Source organism: Puma concolor, chromosome C2, assembly GCF_028749965.1.
Source record: "Puma concolor isolate L17-30 chromosome C2, mPumCon1.1.hap2, whole genome shotgun sequence".
Lineage (NCBI taxonomy): Eukaryota > Metazoa > Chordata > Mammalia > Carnivora > Felidae > Puma > Puma concolor.
In genome coordinates, this window is record NC_141675.1 from 50,200,753 (window position 1) to 50,226,904 (window position 26,152).

The following is a 26,152-nucleotide window of genomic DNA, read 5'->3' on the forward strand; positions in this document are numbered from 1 at the left end:
AAAATAATTGTTCATTTCTAGAGCAAATGCAATTAATAGCTTTCACCTTAAAGGCTTAAAATATATTTTAATACTTCAAGTCATTAAAGATTTGTCGACTTCAAAGTATGTTTGAAAGTATGTAAATTTTAGGAATGGGTAAGAAATGAAAGGTAATTATGGCAATGTGACCTTCTTAATCCAACAATTAAAAAGTAAAATACATTTCACATTTGAGAGTTAAGTGGGTTTTTTTCTTTATTCAAGTAAACATTTTGGTTATAATACATGATAATGGACAACCCATGTGACAAAGTATGGTAGACTATGGTTTGGTGTAGCCTCCTTGTTTCTAGGATGTTTTTCCAGGTGATTCTTCAGGATCTGGCATCGATGCCCAACACAGGCTTTCCAATGGCAATGCATGAGTTCTAGAGGTCACTGCCTCTATCTTTCTTCAGATGCTGAGTGCCATTTTCTCCCACCCATTTTTATCCTCCATTACTTATAAAAAAAACCCACTCTAAAATTCAACCTATGTTATAAAATTAACAAAATCAAAAATTAGTATTTTCCCACAAACACAAAATTAAGTAAAACTCAATCTTTCTTTTTCTATAACTTTGGAAGGATTTACATAATCTCTAGAGTCAGAGTAATACACAACACAAAATATGCAAAGAACCTTATTACTGGGTATACATAATATGTTGGGAGTTGCTAACGTATTCAAAAGCATAATTCTCCTGGGATACCAATCCTCCACTGGAAATTACAGTTTACAAACAGTTTTGTTTTCATAAGTGGAAATACAGTACCTGATTTCATATAAATTGTGAGGTGTTTTCTCACTAGTAAAGTGCTTAATTGAGAAACCATCTTCCACAACATGATTTAACTTGTCAAAGGCACAAAATGTCTTTGTCTCTCTAAAGCATTAGTCTTTAAAATTATCGTTAAATTACTCATTTACATTTTACTTAATCGGAAAGCTTTACTGTTTTTTTTTCCTCTCAGTAATAAAAAAACTGCTTGAAGAAAAACATTTTTTATTTTCAAAACTTTGCCATGAACATACATACAACACTAAATTGGATCCCTTCATGAGCTGTCTGTATGCCATGAAGCACTTATGACAAAAAACATATGTAAGCTTTAGGGTAAAAGTTAACACAGAATCAAAATAGCTTCCAAAAAAAGGGGAACAGGGGAATCATTAAATTAAAAATCATAGCTTTCATTTTATAAAAAATAGTTTGAATAATCTTCTTATAAATCTTTAACGCTTACAAAAGCAGTAAATACATTTAAGAGTCTTTTTAACACAGATTCATTAGTACAATGTGGTTATAGTCAGAAGAATAACAACTAAAAAGGCATTTCAGTAGTCTACATTCTCTTCTCAGCAAATTCCACATAGAATTTAACCAATTTGCAATTCAAAGTAAGATTTAACTGCCAACAAGGCCAGACTAGTTGTAATTAGTACCTGGATATCAAGCTTTGTTCTATTTAATATATTTTACCAAAATTTTAAATATAGCTCAATGATAGGTACTGATAACAATACTTGACTGCATGGTTGTCACCCATGACTACTGCACTGCAGGTTAAAACATACTTTGGTCAGTAAATTAAAAAGATATAAATCAAATAACAAGGCCAGAAAACTTGTTTTAGAACCAATGTCCTGACCTTAAGTAAACTTTAAATACATTGACAAGGCAAGGAAAATATAATCAACTATACAGAGAGGTCTCTATTTTTTAATCATTTGGCATTTTATATTAATAATTTCTGTGTTTAAAATAACATTTTATACTCCTGTACACTGATTATCATAGCTGTCTGAATTAAAATGAAACTGCAGTTACCTTCCTAGAATGTCCAGTAGTGAATGCATTAGTTGCTTCTTTTGCACTTCCATGAAGATGGTCCTTCATCCTGTAATTTTTTCAGTTTTGGACCAAGAAAGAACCACCAACAAAATCCAATAAAAACACAAATGATGGATTCTACATAATAACCATCCAGCGCTGTAACACATGAGCCACCGAGTTTTTTGCAAAGCTGCAAAAATAAAATTATAATAAATATTTCACAGTTTCAAAATGGAAGTATTCAGCAATTTAGATGTTTCTACTTTGTAATTTAAGAGATTAACAAAAAATATTTTTTAAGTATTGTTTATTATTATTTTTAAAAATTTTTCTTAATGTTTATTTATTTTTGAGAGAGAGAGAGAGAGAGAGAGAGAGAGAGACAGAGAGTGAGTGAGGGGCAGAGAGAGGGAGACGCAGAATCTGAAACAGGCTCCAGGCTCTGAGCTGTCAGCACAGAGCCACATACAGGGCTCGAACTCAAGAACCATGATGGGTGGCTCCCCTTATTTTTTTTTTTATTATTATATTTTAAAGAATCCAATGTGGGGCTCTCATGACCCGGAGATCAAGAGTCACAGGCTCTACCCTTCAAAATATACTTTAAAAAAAAAAACAATTTTTTTTTAACATTTATTCATCTTTGAGAGACAGAGTATGAGTGGGGGAGGAGCAGAGAAAGAGGGAGATACAGATCTGAAGCAGGCTCCAAGCTCTCAGCTGTCAGCACAGAGCCTGACATGGGGCTTGAACTCACAAACTGTGAGATTATGACCTGAGCCTAAGTTGTTTGCTTAACTGACTGAGCCACCAAGACACCCCCAGACATAATTTTTTTTAAAGACATAGTACCTCTAGAGGCAAAATAAGAAAATATCTTTCTTTTTTTTTTAAGATTTTATTTATTTTTTAAAGTTTTATTTTATTTATTTTGAAAGAGAGAGAAAGCGTGAGCAGGTGAGTGGGGAGAGAGAGAGAGAATCCCAAGCAGGTTATACACTGCCAGCACAGAGCCCAATGGTGCAGCTCAAACTCAAGAACCGTGAGATCATGACCTGGGCCAAAACCAAGAGTCAGATGCTTAACCAACTGAGCCACCGAGGCAACCCTAAGATTTTATTTTTTAAAGTAATCTCTACACCCAATGTGCAGCACAAACTTAAAACCCTGAGATCAAGAGTTACGTGCTCCATTGACTGAGCCAGTCAGACACCTCTGAAAATCAATATCTTAATATTAGCTTAATTTTATCTATAGTTACAAAATACTTACCTCAACAGCATCAGGTGTTCGACAATTCTGGTTTGATGCTCCTACACACTCTTTCACTGTAAGGGGGTCTACCAGCCAAAGAGCTACTGTAGAAGGCCAGTTTCCTCCCAGATTGGACACAGTGTTTAAAAGGGTCATATATGTTCCTCCAATAAGTGGATCACTAACCTTTGCATTGAAAGCCATTATGGAAACATACATGCTATACAATGTAACCTACAAGGAAAATATAAAACATCTTTAGCATAATCAGACCTTATAAAACTACGGTCTGAATTAAGAACATCAAAATCACAAACCTAAAAGTTAATTTTCATGACCCTTATTAAACTCAAATCAACAAAGATTTATTTAGTACCCACTATAGGGCAGGTCAGACCATGGCAATAAAAAGATGAATAAGACAACAGTCTGTCTGTGCCCTTGAAGAACTTGTTCTAGGCTGGGAAAATAAGAAATAAATAATTATGATGAAATACAGTAAGTAAGTAGAAGTACACACTTTGTGCTACTGGGGACCAAATAAATGAGATATTAATTCTACAATAAGTAGTCTACTTACTAATTCTACTTATTAATAGTCTACTTATTAATTCTACAATAAGTAGTCAAGGAAGGTGCAATAGAGAAAATGAAAGATAGGGTGCCATCCAAGGATACATATGGCAATTAGCAAAACCCCATGTTTGTACTGTTTCTAAATACATCATATATACATATATATATATGTGTGTGTGTGTGTGTGTATACTACACATGTAAGCAAATATCCAAAGGAACATGAATATATAATTATATACATACATATGTATATAATTTTATTTTATATCCATGAAAGAAAAATGACATTACAAAACTCATTAGACAAACTAAAGAGAAAAATCTCCTTAAGAGGCAAGAATTAACCCTCCATTTAGGAACATGGAAACAAACCATGTTTCCAAAACTGCATTCCTTCGAATACTGCTTCATGGGATGTTCATAGAAAAAGGAGTTCCAAAGACAAATAAGACGGAAAACACTAAGTTTCACAAAAAATAAATAGGTCTCTTTCACTATAGGCCTCTGAAAGCCTTTAGGATATAAACGCCCTAAGGTCAGGGATATGCACTGTTATATTTTAGTGCTCAGTATGGTTCCTGGCATGGAATAGGTGTCCGATTAATATTTGTTGAAAGAATGATTAAGATGCTACATAAAGAGAGGTTATGTCATGTATCATTTATTTCTCAAATTTACGTGGCATTGTACTGTTTTTCCCAGAAAGCATCTGGCTGTCTGAACAATCAACAACACTTTAGAAATTTTTTTTTATGAAATCCAAAGCCAAACAAATGATTTTGGATTACTTCACTGTAGTTTTCCTTTACTTACACAGAGAGTGAAACATTTACTAAGCTAAAGTACTACTTTAACTTTAATGTTTTATTTATTTTTGAGAGAGAGAGACATAGTTTGAGTGGGGGAGGGGCAGAGAGAGAGGGAGACACAGAATCTGAAGCAGGTTGCAGGCTCTGAGCTGTCAGCACAGAGCCTGACTTGGGCTCGAGCTCACCAACTATGAGATCATGACCTGAGTTAAAGTGGGACGCTTAACCGCTTAACTGACTGAGCCACCCAGGTGCTCCTTAAAGTACTTCTTTAAACATACAGTTATTTATTTTTACAGTTATTATTTTACAGTTATTATTTAAACATACAGTTATTTGGGGTGCCAAAATCCAACTTTTGATTTCGACTCAAGTCATGATCTCACAGTTTGTGGGTTTGAGCCCTGCGCTGGGCTCTGCACTGGCAGCATGGAGCCTGCTTGGGATTCTTTCTCTCTTTCCCTCTCTCTCTCTGCCCCTCCCCTGCTAGCACACACACACACTCTCTCTCTCTCTCTCTCAAAATAAGTAAATGAACATTAAAAAAATTTTTAATAAATAACTAAAAATAAACATACAGTTAGTTGGACAGATCCATTATGGAGTTCTCCTAAATGAACTGTATGTAAAAAATTATTGAGATAACTTGGTAGCCATAATTTTAGGTTTTAGTTAAAAAACAAGTGAAGAATTTATAGATACAACTTTCAAAGAATTTAAACTAGGTTCCAGAGAAAAATCCAAAGTGACTCTTAAATATACATTGGTAATAACTGCAGTCAAGTCCCAAAGTTTACTGCTGGGAGTCTACAGTTTAGTGCTGGCAAAACATACCTAATAAAGAAAGAGAAAGCATATTAACACACAACTTCCAACATCACAAAGAGTCAGTCATAACTTTCAATACAGAATCTAAACTGAAAACCTGGGATCTCTAGCTCAGTAGCCATCATTTCTCAGTACTTTCAGAAAGAAAAGGCATGTGGAATAGAAGAAATAAAGAACCCAAGTTTACACACGGACTGGGGGATACTTAGCAAGGGTAGAATTACTGGCTTTGGAATAAATTCTGTAATGTAACAAATACTGGTTGAATGGACAAAAAAAAATGAGGAAGAAACTTTCTACAAATAGAGCTCAATAAATCAAAAGCCACTAGGTTTAAAGTTCATTGTTAAATAATTTCTTCAGTGTCAGATTCATGGTTCGGTCTTAAAATTTATCATCATTATTTCAAGGCAACTGTAGAAAAATGTCTTCTTTATTTGCCAAAAACAGTTTACTTCCTGAGAAAACCACGGCAAACTTACCTGATGTAACGCGTAACTCAGCAGCACTATGATATAGTAATATACAGGGAATCCTCCTTGATGCTCGACTTTGGGAGTCCACCAAACTAGTAGAGCATATTCTAATCCAAGCAATAATCTATAGACAAAGAAAGACACATGGAGTTTACTTCCATTAACGTTAAAAAATAGTAACAAAAACAGAAATCTGTATGCTTACTATGTGAAAGAAGCCTGCTATCTAAAACCTGTTAAGAAGTTAAAAAGAGATAAAAGTGCATATAAATGATATTGCAGTTAAAGACGTTCTTCAAGTCTTTTTCATATATACTTTACACACAGGCATTAATGATACTGACGAATATTACTCATTTAACCTTTCTTACATAGTTAGGTTTTATTTCATTGTTACCTGTAGGGCATGGCTTTGTAAAATATGTTTAGTGGCTGGGGACCTGCAGTGTATTTGCTGATAATCAGAGGTAATATTATCTGCAAAGGAACCATTGGAACTGCCAATAAGGCTAAATGTTCTTTGGGTACTCCCTCTTCTACCAATTTCAGTCCCGTTACTGCATCTGCTGCTGAAAAACCAATCTGCAATATAAAAACAAAAAGTATTTTAATTTGTAACTTACAAAATATTTTCCCCCAAGCATATGTAAGTTCTCCGAGACCTCAATGTCATTACTGATTTACAAGAAAATAGATTATTCTATCTGGTACAACAATCAAATTATGGGAGGCACACTTTGTCCTGTGGTCTACTAACAATATTTGGTGAAAACAACTGAAAATTCAGCACTTCTAGGAAATGCAGATGCTTGTAATTACTATTAAATTTCAAAAACTTTAATGTCTTAAAATAAACAACGTTCAAACCCAAACTTACTGATCTCTATGTTTTAAGTTTAAAAAAAAAAGCTTTTAATTGACTCCAAATAAAATCTGGCTAAAATGAAGAATCACTGGGGCACCCGGGTGGCTCAGTCGGTTAAGTGTCCAACTCTTCGTTTTGGCTCAGGTCATGATCTCATGGTTCATGGGTTCAAGCCCCACGTTGGGAACTGCACTGACAGCACAGAACCTACTTGGAATTCTCTCTCTCTCTCTCTCTCTCTCTCTCTCTGTCCTTACCCCACTCATGCTCTCTCTCTCTCTCAAATAAACTTAAAAAAATTTTTTAATAAAAATAAATAAAATGAAGCATCACTGCCACACAAATTCATTCTGATGATTTCTGACTAATAATAAAATTTCCAAAAATATTTAACATTTCAAAAGTAATTCCAAGAAAATATTATACTTGAAGGGCTAAATGAGAGGGAAGAAAAATTATAGATTAATTTTTAAAAAAGCAAAAACCAAAAAACCAAAAAAAAAGCAAAAACAAACAGAGTAAGAATGCTAAAAGTAGTGAGTAAAAGTTTGGGGTGAAATAAGATATTTAGAGAGTCTCAAAGTATCTCTTCATAAATTATTTTTTAATTACAAAAAGAAAAATAGTAACTTTACAATGGGTTATCTGAGTAATCAAAGTTAATAACGGTTAATGGGATAAAGGGACATGATAAGGCTCCTGATGTAATTCTCTGAAGTCATCAATATTTGCATAACATGAACCTCAATATGAAGAAACATCAGTTACACATAAATGGAATGCCATTCTACAGAATAATTGGCCTGTATGCTTTAAAAATATCAGGTCATGAAGGACAAAGAAAGGCTGATGCCAACTAAATCCACTGTGTGATCTGGACTGGAGCCCTGACCAGGAAAAGTAAAGTTATACAGGCTGTTATTGGGACAACTGGTGAAATTTGGATATAGATTGTGATTAGATAATAGTATTATATCAATTTCAAATTTCTTCCTTTTTATTTATTTTTAATTTTTTTAAGTTTATTTATTTATTTTGAGAGAGACAGAGAATCAGTGGGGGAGGGGCAGAAACAGAGGGAGACAGGGGATCCAAAAAGGCTCTGTGCTGAGAGCAGAGAGCCTGATACGGGGCTCAAACTCACGAACCGTGAAATCATGACCTGAGCCCAAGTTGGATGCTTAACCAACTGAGCCACCCAGGCACCCTAAACTTTTTAAATTTTTAATTAAGTTGTGGTTTGGAAGAGAAAACCTTTGTTCTTAGGAAATACATACTCAAGGCATTTATGGATAAAGGGGCACATAATATGTACAAATTAATATTTCAGAAGAAATATATGATAGAGCACAAATCTACAGAATACAGAAAGTGGAATTAAATGTTAACAATTAGAGGATTTGAGTAACGATATATGGGAAGTCTTTCAACTATATAAACAAATTTTCAGTAAGTGTGAATCAATACTAAAAAACTTTTTTTTTATTAGTTTTCTTTATTTTTGAGAGGCAGAGAGAGACAGAGCACGTGTGGGGGAGGAGCAGAGAGGGAGAGACAGAATCTGAAGCAGGCTCCAGCCTCTGAGCTGTCAACACAGAGCCTGATGCAGGGCCCAAACTCACAAACCGTGAGATTATGACCTGAGCCGAAGTCAGACACTCAACCAACTGAGCCACCCAGGCGCCCCCTAAAAAACATTTTTTAAAGGAATTATAATAGTATGCACTTTAACTTCTTGGAATGGAGCCAAAGGGCAAATTTCACCATGGAAGAATTAAAGGTCAAAGAAATTTCACTTAACTCCAGAAAAGGATTTCACTATTTCACCCACTGTCTTTGTAAATATTAGATATACAAACTAACTTCAACATTTACTCTATCTTAAAAGTGCTATAGTAGTTTGTAGTACAAATATCTAACAAAACACCCAGCATATATAAAACTTCTACAAATTTAAAGAATAAGGTAGCTCTGGATATTCAAATGGCCAATAACCATATATAAAGATGCTCAACTTCTTTAGTCATCAGAGAAATGCAAATTATAACCAAAATGGGATTCCACTACACACCCACCAGAAAGGCTAGATTTGAAAGGACAAAATATGTCTTCTCAAGGCTGTGAAGCAACTGGAACTCTCTTACACCACTGGCAATAGGGAAAAGTGGAAACAACCACTTCAGAAAACTGTTTGGCAGTATATACTAAAGCATTTCTCGTGACCCCACAATTCTATTCCTAGGTATTTACCTATCATAAATGTGCATCCGTGTTCACCAAAAGTAATGTATATTTTTTATGAATATTCATATTTTATTTTTATTTTTAATAAAAATACAGTCCAAAAGTAGAAATAACTACGGTCCAAAAGTAGAAATAACTAAATATTTGGTGATAGAATGGATAAATAAATTGTAGCATATTTATATAGTGGAATATTATAAACAATGAGATGAACAAACTGTTGCGATAAATAGCAATACGGATAAATTATACAAATATCACATTAAGTGGAAGAATTCAGAAGCCAGACATAATACATATGGGATATTCCAATGATTATAAAACTCAAAAGCAGAGAAAACTATCCTAAGACATTAAAAGTTAGAAGAGGTGTTACTTTTGGTCAGGTTTACTTTATTTTTTAAAAAAAAAAAATTTTTTTTTTTAATGTTTATTAACTTTTGAGACGGAGAGAGACAGAGCATGAACAGGGGAGGGTCAGAGAGAGAGGGAGACACAGAATCTGAGACAGGCTCCAGGCTCCGAGCTGTCAGCACAGAGCCCGACGCGGGGCTCAAACTCACGGACTGCGAGATCATGACCTGAGCCGAAGTCGGATGTTTAACCGACTGAGCCACCCAGGCGCCCCATGTCAGGTTTACTTTAAAAGCGGGACATATGGGGCGCCTCGGTGGCGCAGTCGGTTAAGCGTCCGACTTCAGCCAGGTCACGATCTCGCGGTCCGTGAGTTCTAGCCCCGCGTCGGGCTCTGGGCTGATGGCTCAGAGCCTGGAGCCTGTTTCCGATTCTGTGTCTCCCTCTCTCTCTGCCCCTCCCCCGTTCATGCTCTGTCTCTCTCTGTCCCAAAAAAATAAATAAACGTTAAAAAAAAATAATAAAAAAAAATAAATAAATAAAAGCGGGACATAAGGGGCGCCTGGGTGGCTCAGTCGGTTATGCGTCTGACTTCTGCTCAGGTCATGATCTCACGGTTCATGAGTATGAGCCCCAGGTCGGGCTCTATGCTGACAGCTCAGGGCCTGGAGCCTGCTTCTGATTCTGTGTCTCCCTCCCCTCAGCTCCTCCCCTGCTCACACTCTGTCTCTTTCTCAAAATAAATAAAGATTAAAAAAAAAAAAGTTTTTTCAAAAAATAAAAGGGGGACATAAGATTCTTATACATTGCTGGCAACAGTATAACTATAATCTTTTAAAAAGCAATTTAGCAATCATATTCACTGATCCACTAATTGCCTATTTAAGAATCTACTGAAAGGAAATATTCAGAATGTATATGCACAAAAATATTCACTAGTGCATTTTTATAATTAAAAAACGTAAGCAAATTAGGGGCACCTGGGTGGTTCAGTCAGTTCAGTGCCTGACTTGGGCTCAGGGCACGATCTCACAGTTCGTGAGTTTGAGGCCCACGTTGGGCTCTCTGCTGTCAGCACAGAACCCACTCTGAATCCTCTGTCCCCCTCTCTCTCTGCCCCTCCCCTGCTTGCGATCTCTCAAAAATAAACATTTTAAAAAAATTAAAGTAAAATAAGCAAATTAAATGTACAACAGAAAAATGAGTAAATTGCAGCAAATCGATATACTATAACAATTACATAGGTATAAAAAAGTATGTTTTCAAAATAAATGTTTTTAAATTTTTTTTAATGTTTATTTTTGAGAGAGAGCATGAGTGGGGAAGGGCAGAGAGAGAGGGAGACACAGAATCCAAAGCAGGCTCCAGGCTCTGAGTTGTCAACACAGAGCCCGACACAGGACTCGACCTCATGAACCATGAGATCATGACCTGAGCCGAAGTCGGAAGCTTAACCAACTGAGCCACCCAGGCACCCCTCAAAAATTATTTAATGATAAGGAACATGGAGTAATAAGACAAAAATGAGATAAAAATTATATATTATATGATCCAATTCCTTTTATTTACATGCATATTTGTGTATATATATATATATATATACACATCTATATTATTAATTTGTTGATTATAACATTAATTATATTTACATATGTAAAGTATACACACATGGAAAAAAGAGTGCTGGAAGAAAATATACCAAAGTGTTACCAATGATTATTTCTAAATGATGTAATTAGATAATATCTTCCTTGAACTTTTCATTATTTCCTAAAGTTGAATCTTAAGTTTAAACTTCCCAATGTTTCCTTAAAATGTAACCCTCCCTGTTAGGTTACATTTCCTTAAAATGTAACCCTCACTATTTCAAAAACAATGAGGCTCCAGATTTTACTTCAGGAGTGTCAAAAGACACCTATAAACTGTTTATGTAGATAGCTTTAAATATGTAATATGAAACTCCCATAACTGATTTCAGATTCAAGGAATATTAATTCTAACACTACCAATATTTCACTATAACAAAATATACTTACCTTTCCTCTAGCATAATATCTTTAAAAATGTTTTCGGACTATAAAATTAGGACATCTTAATACAGAAAACATAAAGAATAAAATAAAAGTCACCAAAATGCCCATTTATTTATGGTATATTTCTTTCCAACATTAAAAAAAATAAGTCAACTGATTTTTAAATAGATTTCTAATGCTTATATATTTCCATATCTTTGTAGATCACATTCTATGTAAATAATTATAATACTTTTGATACTAAATGTATGTTCATTGTAACAGTAGTGAACTATTATTTTTTTCAAGGCATTCATTTCCATACCAAGCAATAATATCATTCATTAGATAAAATTTCACATTTATTAGAAGTATTTTTTTTTTAATTTTTTTTTTCAACGTTTATTTATTTTTGGGACAGAGAGAGACAGAGCATGAACGGGGAAGGGGCAGAGAGAGAGGGAGACAGAGAATCGGAAACAGGCTCCAGGCTCTGAGCCATCAGCCCAGAGCCTGACGCGGGGCTCGAACTCACGGACCGCGAGATCGTGACCTGGCTGAAGTCGGACGCTTAACCGACTGCGCCACCCAGGCGCCCCTATTAGAAGTTTTCAAATTGGCATAATTCTTTTCAAGATCCCAAGAGAGTTAGCTTACTTTGAAATTACATTTGATATCATCACACCTTTTAAAACAAATTTAATAAACAGAAAATACTGCTTTATATTGTTAAATTCTAATAGTAGCAGGAAGGGACTTACGATATGAAAAGGCAAAGGAAATATTCCATGATATTGGTAATTCTAGCAGAGTGGTAAATTTTGCTCTATAAATCTCTTACCTTTGCAGTTAGAATCAGAAGGCAAAAGGTCAGAACTGCTGGCATTTTTATAATTGCAAAAAGCAGCTTGTAAGTATCTGTGATCCCTTGAGTTTCTTCTTTTCCTACTGATACTTCTTTGTTTTCTTTTTTCAGAAGGGCAACTAGAGTTGTTGTTATCAAAAATACAGTTCCCCAGAAAAAAAGGAAATCTGAAATTAAAAAGTTAAAATCTATTAACTTTTTTTGTTTATTTATTTTTAAGAGAGAGAGAGAGAGACAGAGTGTGAGCATGGGAGGGGCAGAGAGAAAGGAGACACAGAATAAGCACAGGTTCCAGGCTTTTGAGTTGTCAGCACAGAGCCCCATGCGGGGCTCAAACTCATAATTCATGAGATCGTGAAGTGAGCTGGTTGGACGCTCAACTGGCACCCCTGTTAACTAACTTTTGAACTGACATATCTGCGTTGATACTAAATAATTCTGTATACAACTTTACTTCAATTAAGTGGGGTTTTTTTTAATATTTATTTTTGAGAGACAGAGACAAAGCACAAATGGGAGAGGAGCAGAGTGAGAGGGAGACAAAGAATCTGAAGCAGGCCCTGAACTGTCTGCAGAGCCAGACACAGGGCTCAAACTCATGAACCGTGAGATCATGACCTGAGCTGAAGTCAGACGCTCAACCGACTGAGCCACCCAGGAGCCCCAACAATTAAATGTTTAAAAAAAAACAAACAAAACAAAACAATACTTAGGTGTTCAAGGCAACAAACATATCAAGCATAGCAGATAAACAGTCCTGGCTCTGTTGAACATATATTATATAGACAAAATAAACAGTGATGTCTAACAAGGAAAAAGAAATGGAATGCAGATATTTGTGGGCTGAATGAAACCAAAGTCTATCATGTCATTTTCTTCAAGGAAAGTGTGAGCTAGGGGTGACCGATGATTTTCGTATACCATATGATCCATCAGTCATACTTATTTTTTCTAAGTTTTTTTGTTTATTTATTTAATCTCTACACCCAACGTGGGGCTCAAACTCACAACCCTTAGATCGAGTTGTATGCTTTTCCACATAAGTCATACTTAAGCACAGAAGCCATTTCAGTTCTTTATTGAATTGTGACAACTTAGACAACAGATGCTCATTTACATTTTCCAACTTTTATTTTTAAACTTTCTAATGTTTTTATCTGTTTAGGAAAATAGGCTTCAATAGTGTGATACAGAAGGAACTTCCTCATTACTTGTACATGCACAATGGGGACAAATGAAGAGTACTGTTTGGGTTGTTTCAGTGAGAGACAGCTGGGCAATTAGCCATTTTTTTTTTAACAAATTAAGCACAGGGAATGAATAATTTCTGGAAGCTTCTGCATAATAATTAAAAGTAATAGTAGTATTAGAGGCACCATTTATTAAGTACGCATGTGTCACAAATGTGCTAAGCATTTTACCTATGTATCTTTTTTTTAAATTTTTTAAATGTTTATTTTTGAAAGAGACAGAGACAGAGTGCAAGTGGGGTAGAGGCAAAGAGACAGAGAGAGAGACATAGAGAGAGAAAGAGAGAGAGAGAGAATCTGAAGTAGGCTCCAGGCTTTGGGCTGTCAGCACAGAGCCCAATGTGGGGCTCGAACTCACTGACCGTGAGTTCAAGACCTGAGCCTGAAGTCGGAAGCTTCACCGACTGAGCCACCCAGGCACCCCAGGCATATAGAATTATCTGTTTAGACCAATTTCACCTTACCATTTTTTTAAAGATTTATTTATTATTTAAATTCATTTTTGAGAGAGAGAAAGACAGCGAGCAGGGGAGGGGCAGAGGGAGAGAGTGAGAGAGAGAATCCCAAGCAGGCTCTGCACTGACAGTGTGGAACCAGTGGGGCTCAAACTTACAACTCTAAGATCAAGAGTCTCCTGCTCTACTGACTAAGCCACCCAGGCGTCCCTCACCCTATTACTTAAATGCTTCTTTCTTTGTTATCTCATTTGATTTTCACAGCAAACATGTGAGACCAGCAAAGCAGGTATTATTATTATGTGGGTACACATGAGGAAAAGAAGCTCAGAATATTTAAATCTTTGCCAAAGCTCAAATAATTAAGAGGCAGAATTTGAACCTAAATCTTCTGAACTGGAGTTTCATACTCTTTCAATTATTTCACACTGCCTGCACAAAGATTTTTTTTTAAAGTTAATGTTGAAATAAGAATCCACTAGAATTGGCTAATTATTCAGTCTCCACAATGCTATTCAAATTATGCAAATTAAAGAAACTAAGTCTTTAAACATACATGGAAATTTGTTTTTTGGAGTCAATTCTTTTTTCCACCATGAGAAATTTATAATTAATTTTAGATGTTAAAAGAAAAATATGAAACATTCTTAAACACAAAGGTATCCATTTTATTTATTTTTTCTAATGTTTTTTATTTATTTTTGACAAAGAGAGAGACAGAGCACAAGTGGGGGATGGGCAGAGAGGGAGTCACAGAATCTGAAGCAGGCTCCAGGCTGCGAGCTGTTAGTACACAGCCTGACATGGGGCTCGAACTCGAGAACCACAAGATCATGACCTGAGTGTAAGTTGGACGCTTAACCTACTGAGCCACCCAGGCCCCCCAGATAAGATTATTTCTAATTTCTTTGTGCTCTGTAAATAAAATAACAGTAGATAGAAAGGAGGAAGTAGTGAGAACTTATCATTTCAGAGCCCTAATTCAAAGGCTTTCCCAATAGCTCTCATGGAGAGAAGAATGAAGCCAACAGCTCAGAAAAAGAGGCTTAGCCACTGCCAGAAAATATATTAAGTTTTATGAACATAATTACCATAAATAGTAATTATCATTAGGCTACAGGCTATTATTTATTAACATTGCTTTGATGCTAGAGAACATCCATAGAGTGATATACCAACCATTGCAAAGATATTGTTACCAAAAATAATCTAAATATTTCATTACTGAAATTTCATTCATATATATGTGTGTGTGTGTATGATTAAGATATCAAAGCTGATGTTCATATTTCATAAACATGACTTTTGGGCAAAGACCTATAGGACAAACAAAATATTCTGAAGTGGCCACTAAATCTTATCTAGTATTCCCATAAATGCAAAATTTAAGAGCATGTGCCAATTCACCAGTAACCAAGAAGGATATAAATACCTAGCACATAAGTGCCTACTATGCCAAAGCAAAACATAGGAGAGTGCAATAAATCTTAAAGTCGCTCTCCAAGAGAAGTAGTATTCTCACTTAAAAAAAAAATTTTTTTTTTAATGTTTGTCTTTATTTTTGAGACAGAGAGAGATAGAGCATGAGCAGGGGAGATGCAGAGAAAGAGGGAGACACAGAATCAGAAGCAGGCTTCAGGCTCTGAGCTGTCAGCACAGAGCCTGACGCAGGGCTAGAACTCGTCTACTGCGAGATCTTGACCTGAGCCAAGTCGGACGCTCAACCGACTGAGCCACCCAGGCGCCCCTTATTCTCACTTTATACACAATGAAACAGGATCGCAGTCCACAAAGTGCCAGAGGTGGGTCTAAACTAGATCTGATTCTACAGCAATAATATCTCTCATTTTACTACCCAGATGCTCAGATACACCTATCTACAGCAATTAGGCTCTTTCATATCAATCAGATATGCCTGAGAAGATACCCATTTTAGGTCCATGAAGTCTGGAACATAGATTCTTCAGTATACTCCTTTAATCTGGCTACTTGTATTCCCCGTCCTCACTTCCAATCTCCCCATATGGCAGTATGGCAAAGGGTATGCAAAGCCATAGAATAAATAAACATGGTACATCTTCCTAAATAATTCATTTTACTCAACAGTTTAGAGGGAAGCCTTTTTTTTGTTTGTTTTTGAGAGAAAGAGAGAGAAAGTGGAGAAGGGGCAGAGAGAGAAAGGGACAGAGGATTCTGAAGGGGGGCTCTGTGCTGACAGGCTGACAGCCACGAGCCCAATGTGGGGTCGAACCCACAAACTGTGAGATCATGCCCTGAGCTGAATTCAGATGCTCAATCGCCTGAGCCACCTAGGTGCCCCTAAAGGAAAGCCTTTTTAATGAAAACAAAACAAAACAAAACAAAACAAAACAAAACAAAACAAAACAAAACCAGGGATGGCAAAATTTCCAAGAATTTTTGAGATAAAATATCAGACTTCAAAAGCTTTTACATTTTCAAGGCTTTGGACTAGGTCCCCAGACAATTTAGGACTAGGTGTAGATTCACTCTGCCACCATCAGAAGAAATAGAAGAATTAAGTAGCATTGTCTGATACAACCATCCTTGTCTCAGATGAGATTCTCTCTCCAACTCTCATACTATGGAAGTTAACTTAAGTCCTTCAGAAGTCAGTGACAGGAAAGCAAAACTTCAACTTTGTTCTAAATGTCAGGCCTTCCTTTCACCTTCTTGCTTTTGGCACAGCTCTCTATTTCACACGTTAGAGCATGATGGGACTATAGACACCCATTATCCAGTCCAATGCTCTCATTTTCACAGGGCAGGAAACTGAAATAAAAATAGTGTATTTAGCCCTGGGTCACCACCTGATTCTTAGCAGAAACTGACCTTTCTACGCCACAAATCTCTCTCTGAAACATTTGCTCAAAATATCCATGCTGTCGTAGAGCCCTCCCAGAAAATATTATTTGATTATACAATATAGTCATATCTGATTTGGGGATTAGGCTTTTTAAAAGACAGCAATGTAATGCAAAACTCAAAATACAAAGCGGATTTTGAAACCTTCCTAATCCCTTAGTTTTCCTAACCCCTTAGGAAAATGAAGCCATGTTTGAGATCACATACCTTTTCATTAACTCCAGCATTAGATTTTCCTCTGGGGTAGAAGAGATTGTTTCTTCAATCAAGCATTGGATTAAGCAGCTATCTTGCTATTTTGAGCCATCTTGTCCCAACATTTGGGCTCAAACTCAGCCCAAGGTTCAAGGCTAGGCTGAGAAGCCAATAGATTCAATGCTCCCATCTCATGCTAACTCTGGGCCTCTATCACTGAATGGATGGAAGTGAATCACTCTTTTAATTTTTTAAAATATGTTCTGGTCAGGCACAAAATCTATTTTACACATATACATATATCTCTACTCTGATGCTATGATAGGTTCTTGCATTCAGCTTTTGTTTAACCTATATCTTGACACCCGTAAATCATTTTTTGTAAGCTGAATTTAGACATTTATAAAACAGTAGACAACAAACATTCCAAACTACCACATGAGATGCAAAGTACATTCGAATAGCTTAAATTAAAAATAATGATAACATCAAATGCTGACAAGGATAGAGAAACAGAATCATTCATATATTTCTGGTAGGAAGACAAAATGGTGTATCCATGCCAATCTGGAAAAAAATTTGACACTTTCTTTCGAAATAAAAATGGACTTACCAGAAACCAGTGTTTGCATACTTGGGCATTCAACTCAGAGTAATGAAGACTTATTTTCACATAAAAATAGCCCCGAACTGGAAACTACTCAAATCCCCTTCAATGGATGAGTGGTGAAATAAACCATGGTATGTCTAACAAATGGAATACTTCTCACCAATAAAAAGCAACAGATCACTGATACACGCACCAATCTGGATGAACCTCAAAGAAATTATGCTAAGTGAAGAGAGCTAATCTCCAAAGAACATGTATCAAATGATTTCATTTGCATAACATTTCTGAAATAACATAGTTATAAAGATGGAAAACAGATTAGTAGCTTCCAGGGGTTAGGGATGGAGAGGAGGAAATGGGTATAGCTATAAACAGGCAACACAAAGGAGTCTTGTGATGGTATATTTGAGTATCTTCATTGTGGTGATGGTGGTTATGCAAGGCTACACATGATGAAATTACACAGAGCTACTCACGTGCACACACATAAAAGCAAACACAAATGAGTACATGTATAATTGGTAAAATCTGAATAGTGGTATGGATTGCACCAATGTCAATTTCTTGGTTTTGAGATTGTACTGTAGTTATGTAAGATGTTAATGGAAGAGGCTAGGGAAGGGTGCATGGGATTTCCTTAAACATTTCTTTGCAACCTACTGTGAATCTATAATTATTTTAAAATTAAAAATTTTTTTTAAATTAATGGGAAATTTAAGAACACAAAGATTCTTTCTTTTTTGTTTTTTTAAGGAAGCAAAAATTATAAAACTGGGGTAGGAATAAGAAATATAGGTCTCAAATGCAAGATAATATAAAGCAATCAAAAAAGTCTTTAGGTATGTTGAAATCACTTATTCTGTAGTTTTAATTGATCACCATTGGACTTCAGCCAGTAAGGACTGTGTTCAAAAGTGAAGGGAAAGAATGAAATTTAAAAAATAATAATAATAGAAAACACCAAACCAAGGAATAGAAATGGTGGAAGGTAACTAATATCTTGCTTTTTGAATATGTACCCCATTCTTTAAAGTTACAGCATGCACACTCATGTATAAATGTTATTCTTGTGACCTCCTATACTAATATAGTATATACAATGTAAAATGAAAAGCCGAAATTAAAGGATATGAATTTTTTAAAAGAATGAAATTAAAGAACATGTACAGAGGTACCTGCCTGGCTCATTTGGTAGAGCATGTGACTCCTGATTTCAGGGTTGTGAGTTTGAGTCCCACATTGGGTGTAGAGATTACTTAAAAACAAAATCATTAAAAAAAAAACTAAAGAAAGATCATGTATAAAATGCCAGATTTACCCAAGATTGTGTCTTTAAAAAACAAAAAACCAGGTGAAATAGGGGGCTTTATATATATATATTTTTTCATTTTCTAGGAAAAGAACATCTTTTATAAGGTAAGTCTCTTTTGCTTTCTCAAATTATACTTTTCAGGAACACTAAATGAAGGTAGGAAACTGCTGGTAATTAGTGAGGTTCTATGATTTTTCATTAATAAATTTATAGTAAAGACTAATTCAATTGGTCTCTACATAAATTTCAATAAAATCAGAAGTGAAATTCAGAGTAAAATATATGCCAAATAAAATCAAATATTTTTCTGGTTTAGAGTGTATTTTGTAAATTGACTTTTTCATACAAAATCAATCCCAGAATTCTTTACTGAACAAAAAAAAGCACAGCTTTGCCTTGTTTTAAAAAGAAAAAAGGCTCTTAAGACCTTTCTGGGGTGTGGGCTCCAGTTTTTAATATCTAATCCCTCCTATTCTACTATCTCCAGTGTTCCTCCACTTATGTCACTTTATTACTAGCATCCTAACATTTGAAAATAAGTTCAAATCTGCTCAATTTGTGTGTATGGAGATGTACGATCCATCAGATTTATGGACGTGTTCCATTCAAGGCAAAAAGGGACTAATCTCAAGGATTTTATTTTATTTTTTTACTTTTTATAAATATTACTTTTTAATTTTTTTAATGCTTATTTATTTTTGAAAAGAGAGAGACAGAGTGCGAGCAGGGAAGAGCAGAGAGATAGGGACACACAGAATCTGAAGCAGGCTCCAGGCCCTGAGCTATCTGCACAGAGCCCAACGTGGGACTTGAAACTCACGAACCATGAGATCTGTGACCTGAGCCGAAGTCCAATGCCTTAATGGACTGAGCCACCCAGGTGCCCATAAATATTACTTTTTAAATGATTACACAGTAAACCTAAAATTTTTTGGTGTATAGTTCTATAAACTTTAATGCACGTATAAACTTTAAATCACTACCACCATAATCAAGATATGGAACATTTCTATCACTCCCCAAAACTCCCTCATGCTGTCACTCACTTATAGTCACCTTTTCCTCACCCACCATCCCTAGCAACTGCCTATCTGTTCTCTGCCTCCACAGTTTTATCTTTTGAAAATGCAGGAAAATATTTTAAGTCTAGATATATACGCTAAAGAATGTACTACAGCCTATTTAAAAATAACTGGTCTATCTAGAAATGGGTCAGTTGGTCCTGTCCACATTCTAAATAGCATTTCTAGTCACACAAAATATATTAATGAGTCCTGTTTCAGAAAGCAAAGAAATTTGTCACTAAGTAAGAATTAATTGGTCCTACTCACTTCTAGTTCAAAGGAGTATCTTACAAATACTGTTTTAACTATATTCATTGCCAGTTTGATTAGTTTTCTTTCAGCATCATTTTTTTCAAAACATTTCCTTTTTTTTTTCTGATTGACTCCTCTGCGCATACCTACCTATAGACAAACCAATCCATAAGCTCTAAATGTGTTTAGCTCTCTTCTCCAGTATCAGACTAATCTGCTTCCTGCCCAAACTCAAATACCTTGCTCCCTATCCCAATCACTTCTTCTATTCATTGTTGTTACCACTGCTTCTAGAGGAATGGGTTGCAACTACCAGTTCACAGATTGGATCTGGCCTAAAGACACAATTCATATGAATCTAATTAATCATTTTTTAAATGACAAAATAAAAAAGGGATTTCTAGTTTCTCTGAACACTGATAAGATCCAGCAATTGTAGGATCCTATTGCCACAAGACAAGAGTTTATTGAAATTGAAACTTGCATCTTTACATGGGCATGAGTTTTTCAGGTTACCACTCTCCCCTCCAAACCGTACATCCTGTACCAACTCACTTGATTCACTTCCACACTGTCCATCATTTTGGTTTGTAAATTCCCATTACAAATTCCCTGGGAGCAGAGAATTTCCAGGTCTTATTCATCAAATTTTAACACCTATCATATCGCTAGCACCAAATAGGCACTGAGTGAATAAATGCTACACGTTACTTAAAAAAACAAAAAAATTTTAATCTGTCATTTCTAGACCATCAGACGTTCCAGAAGAGGGCTGATTGGGCTGATGTTTTTAGACATCAGCAGTCAGAGTGCTACTTTTCTCTAGTGGAAGAGCCCAATCAGCACAAATTGTATTTAGGTTTTAAGGTTTTTCCTGAGGTTTCTTCCTAGTTTCCTAACAACTATAAGAAAGACACTAGTTAAGTCTTTTGTAAAAGAAAGTGTGGATACTCTGCTTTACGCGATTTGGCTTTCAAGTTTCCTAAGAATGCTCTATGTTCAGATAGTGGGGGGAATCCTGTATCTCTACCTCCAACTAGGCGCTTGACCTAGTTTCTTTATCTATAGGAATGAATTGAGATGGTAACTAGATTTACTGTGAACACTGTGTAGTACGTACAAAAATTGAATTATGCTGTACACCTGAAACTAATATTATTATATAACAATTTTACGTCAATTAAAAATATCAGTTTCCACAAATACAAATCAGAATCTAAATTACAAAAAAAAAAAAAAAAGAAAGAGAAGAAATTGAAATATACAATCTTTTCAAGTCATAAAACTATGTTCCAATCCCCGTGTTTTTCTGGGTTACTTTCATCATCTGTTCTAACTTAAAAGGATGTCTCTTTTGGATCCCCAAAATCCTTGAAAACCAAACAGGGCAGGACAGTAAAAGCTCACTTCTGAGTTCAGGACTGCCTTGGATCCCTGAAGGGGCCAAAAAGCCAACCTCTGCATAATCAAGTCTTTGTTTCCAAAGGATTCCATTCTCATCTTATCCTTCATATTCTAAATTTATTATTTAGATTGCTGCTTGCTAAATGGCAAAAACTGGATTTTCTCAATATATTCCATTTCTATTTATCTGTAACTCAAAACAAAGTCTTAATCAGAGAATGTATTTTAAAATTCTAAAAAATAATTATGCCTCCTTGTAATTATCTGATTTTTCTAAACATCTGCCTCAGTGTTTGGCTCTTCTTTTAATAACTAAGCAATTTTATTTCCTTCAGGATTCCTTCTATGCTCTTAAAATTCCAAAAAAACACATTTTTTTTAGTTATACTGCTACTACATTCCAGAAAGATCAAAACTATAAATATGATATGTACAATAATAAAAAAGTGAATGAAAACTCCTCAACTCTTAACTCTTAACACTTTAACTCTTAAGTGTTTGAACTAAACACAGTCGTCTACTACAGACAGAAAACGTTAAATTAAAAAGTAAGCGGGGCGCCTGGGTGGCTCAGTCGGACTTTGGCTCAGGTCATGATCTCGCGGTCCGTGAGCTTGAGCCCCGCGTTGGGCTCTATGCTGACCACTCGGAGCCTGGAGCCTGTTTTGGATTCTGTGTCTCCCTCTCTCTCTGACCCTCCCCCATTCATGCTCTGTCTCTCTCTGTCTCAAAAATAAATAAGTGCTAAAAAAAAAATTAAAAAAATAAAAAAAGTAAGCTATTTTTACAATTTCCTGGATATCAAAGTTCCAATTCCACAGAACAAACCGCTATTCAAAATAACAAATCAGTGTAAATAAAAAACCCAATGGCAGCACAATTCTGATCTTCCCATTGGGGAAGAGTTGTGGCCAAGAAAAGATAAAATTAACATGGCTCCTGAATGCATAATGGCATTCCTGGAATGATGTTTTATCAACCACTCTTATACTTAAAAGCACTAATTTGCCTAGTTAGTAATTTATTTTCCACAGCCTCTAAAATCTTGATTTCTCTTCTGAGGCTTTTCCATGTTAAGTAACACATCATTTCATTAGTCCTTCCTGGTGACATGAACAGTCCCAGTACCAAATGAAATGATGCACAAAAAGCAGTAAGGTGCTAATACAATGGACTCATAAAGTATTTCTAGGCAGAGAATTATCCAGAGAGCAGAAGCGGGACTCCAGAACGCTTGGAGACAAATCTGTTTAAGCTCAAAGCAATATCTCTCAACCATTTTTGGCCTCAAACCAACTAAGAAAAAGCATAATGATCATTTCATCAGTAGTAGTAGCTCACTCGCAAATTGAGGAGGTAGAAAGGGGGTCCCTGGGGCACCTGGTTGGCTCAGTCTGTTAGGTGTCCAGCTTCAGCTCAGGTCATAATCTCAAGGTTTGTGACTTCAAGCCCCACGTCAGGCTCTGTGCTGACAGCTCAGAGCCTGCAACCTGCTTCAGATTCTAGGTCTCCCTCTCTCTGCCCCTCCCCCTGCTCACACTCTGTCTAAATAAATAAATACATGTTAAAAAAAAGAAAGAAAAGGGGGTCCTTTATAGGGCCTATGGATACAGAGGGAGTGTGTAAGATTTCAAGAGATGAGTAGTGCAGTTGTGAATCCCTCCATCCTTCACACTCCCTAAATTTATTACACAACCCTTACACTTCCCTCACCACACAACTACCCCTGACATTTCCACTGTTAGGAATCCCTAAGTTAGTACTGGGAAGATGAGAGAAAGTTTAACTGCTTAAATCTCAAGAGAACCTCTGAAATCCGTCATCATTACCAGAATGAGGAATTCTGGTAATACCATATTCCTGATGTTGGTTATTCCTACTATTGATAATTTTACTTCTGTTTCCTAATTGTTAGGACAGCTTTAAAAAAAAAAATGAAAGAGAAAAGAAAGGAAAAGAGAAGGGAAGAGAAAAGAAAAGAAAAGAAAAGAAAAGAAAAGAAAAGAAAAGAAAAGAAAAGAAAAGAAAAGAAAACTTTCCAGGGACATGTATTTTACTCATGAAGAAATAGGGAAATTTTGTAGAACTTACACAAAATTGCTTACTGAATAAACTTCAAACTCTTATTAGCAATTCAAAAAAAAAATCTTACTAATTAGGTCACAACTTTTCTCTCATTTCCCAAACCCAGTCTCCACACCTGGTGTTGTGCATTCCAGAATTCCACTTATCCACCTCATGGAAGCTTATAATTCAACAGGGTCAACTGTTAAGCTGCAGTTTGTATCCTGACTCTCACAAGCAGTTAGTGGCTGGCAACCCTGAGCTCCCCTTAAATGTTCACTTCTCCCATCTCTGTGGGTTGGACTCTGCTTAATTCACAGGAGGCCCTCAGAACTCTGTCACTCAGCCAACTCATTAATGATGAATAAATTAACCCTATTCTATTCACCAGAAGGCTAGAAGAGGGCTCTTGGTATAAGAGTAGAGGCAGAAATGAACCAGAAAGCAAGGAACTAGAAATCTCAATCCAACAAAAGAGAAAAGGGAAATGTGAACCACAGGAATCAGGCTGGATTCATGCCTTCACACTAGCCAAACTTTAAAAAAAATGTGCATCTGTGTGTTAGTCAAGTGTCAGCAGCTCCCTAGGCTTGAGAGTTTTGTTTGCCATTACACAACAATGTTATTGGATGAGCTACCTCTCCCTGCTCATTGCCCAGTATTCATCAATTATGACTGCTCTGATGTAGTCATTCTGGCTCAAGCTCATTTTAGTAGAAAACTTAACCTCGGGTAATCTCCCCCCAAATCATCTCCAGTAAATTAAATTATGAGATTCCCTCCAACGTCACACCCTCTGTCAAAAGGATTCGTAAACGTAAAATAATCCTCACCGCGTAATAGTTTTAAATACACTACCTGAAAGAGTAACGATTCCCCTGGGTTGAGGCTGAAAGCGCAAATATTTGTTACAAAAGTCGGCAGACTCAAGGGCCAAAAACAAAACATTGCCCAAAAAGTAGCCCGCTGTCTGGCCCACTGAATTGCAAGTGGAAGCATAACCCACGTTTTCCCGGGATAACATAGTTAACGCCCAACCATCCACAGCGATGTCCTGAGTGGCGGCCAGGAATTCAAACAAAAAGAATGTCACAGTGAGAGCAATCACATCGGGGGTTCTGCCATCAGTGTTCCCGAGCAAATGGTCCACCTGAGTGGACAAATATATCATGAACAGTCCCAGTATATACTGTGTAGGGACAAGCCAAGATTTGCGACGACCAAAGTTCCTAAAGTAAACTGCATCAACCAACGGGGCCCAGAGCAATTTGAGACTGAAGGGCCAAAAGACGAAACTGAAGAAAGCTTGATCTGTATAGCTAACATTTTTGCTCTGCAAAATGAGTGGGATGCTTCCTGCCAGGCCCAGTGGAATGCCCTGAAGCACGTAAAGAAAAAGCAACAGCAAAATGCTGCTTAATTCCGCCCGGCAGCTCCGTGGGGGTTTTGAGAAGTCACCAGTGCCGGTATCCCGCAAAAGAGCTTCTTTGTCCCCTTCCCCACCCACCAATTCCGGATGGCTGTCCTCCCAGCCGCCTGGCGGCAGAGGACCGCTCTTCATATCCAGAGAGTGGTTGAAAGTCCCTGGGCGTCGTTGCCGACTGTTGTCCTTGTGGGAGATGGTGGGTGACATATCAGAGACGATGCAAAGCCCCGTCTGTGGGGTGCCGGGACTGAGCGTCTTGGATCCTCCTAGCCCCGGGTCCAAGGCTGTCGCTCTGGACCAGGGCCTCGATGGTTCAGGGAGGAGGACAGAGCGAGGGGCGATAAGGGCACTTCTTACAGTGGCCCCGAATACTGAACCCAGGAGCCAGTCCCCTGGCTGGAGACCCAGGCGATGCCCAGGTAGGTGGCCCTCGCAACGGCGTCAAGGTGCCTGAAGGAGTCCCCCCGGCATCCGCGCCGGGCTCGAGGCTGGAGGAGAGGGCCGTGGTGCCACGATGGAAACGGGCCCTTAGCTTCAGCGAGACCGAACGGCCAGTCTCCAGACCCACCTCCAGTCCTCGCCGCCACCACTGCAGCTGACAGCACTTTCTCTACAGGACTCCAGCGAGATCAGGTAACTTCCTGCGTTGAGCCTCAGGAAGTGGTCCTAGGCTCAAATGAGTCCTGTCCCCGCCTCCAGAGCAAGCCGATCAGGGCATGCTCCCGAGACCGAGTTCGGAAACAACCATTGGTAGGAACCCGGAACTCAGGCGATCGGGACCTCATGGGAGGATTAACGCTGGAGCACTTTGAGGCCTGGGCGGGGCGCAGCGCGCGCTCTGCTCTGTGAGCGCATGCGGCCGTCTGGAAAGCGTGGGCCTCGGTCATTGGGCCCGCGCGGCCACGTGAGTGAGGGCTGGTTGAGCCAGGCCTGCGCAGCCTGCCTCTGAAGTTGCCGCGGTTGCGCTGGGTCTTGTAATTAGGTGGGGGAAAGGCAATGCCCAAGCTTTGGGCCGGTAATTGTGTGGGGTCCTTGCTTTTGTGGGCTAGACAGAAACGGGTGGAGAACGGCTGAAGTTTACGAATGGCTTTAT

The 26,152-nt window shown here is 37.2% G+C and overlaps 1 protein-coding gene across 4 annotated transcripts; it reads right to left on the reverse strand.

Moving 5' to 3' along the window:
• Positions 1-219: 219 nt before the first annotated feature.
• On the reverse strand, positions 220-25,836 carry SLC33A1 (solute carrier family 33 member 1). 4 transcript variants are annotated; one of them, XM_086674575.1, is made up of 7 exons: positions 24,492-25,825; positions 12,121-12,311; positions 6,202-6,386; positions 5,811-5,928; positions 3,132-3,347; positions 1,854-2,049; positions 220-514 (listed from the first exon to the last, which is right to left on the reverse strand). In XM_086674575.1, the coding sequence occupies exons 1-6, from the start codon at positions 25,264-25,266 to the stop codon at positions 1,882-1,884; spliced, it is 1,653 nt and encodes a 550-aa protein (XP_086530701.1). In that variant the 5' UTR covers positions 25,267-25,825; the 3' UTR covers positions 220-514; positions 1,854-1,881. The 4 variants fall into 4 exon arrangements, with proteins under 4 accessions (XP_086530701.1, XP_025769519.1, XP_086530702.1 ...); XM_025913734.2 differs by having other exon boundaries at positions 220-2,049; positions 24,492-25,824; XM_086674576.1 differs by lacking the exon at positions 3,132-3,347 and having other exon boundaries at positions 220-2,049.
• Positions 25,837-26,152: the final 316 nt, after the last annotated feature.

Excerpts from the sequence above, each read along its gene's own strand:
- SLC33A1 (XM_086674575.1), bottom strand. The coding sequence starts at position 25,266 with ATGTCACCCACCATCTCCCACAAGGACAACAGTCGGCAACGACGCCCA. Across the intron at positions 12,312-24,491 it reads GGGAATCGTTACTCTTTCAG|ATTTCCTTTTTTTCTGGGGA; the intron begins GTAGTGTATTTA and ends TTTTAATTTCAG. Across the intron at positions 3,348-5,810 it reads TGAGTTACGCGTTACATCAG|GTTACATTGTATAGCATGTA; the intron begins GTAAGTTTGCCG and ends TTTTCCTTGTAG.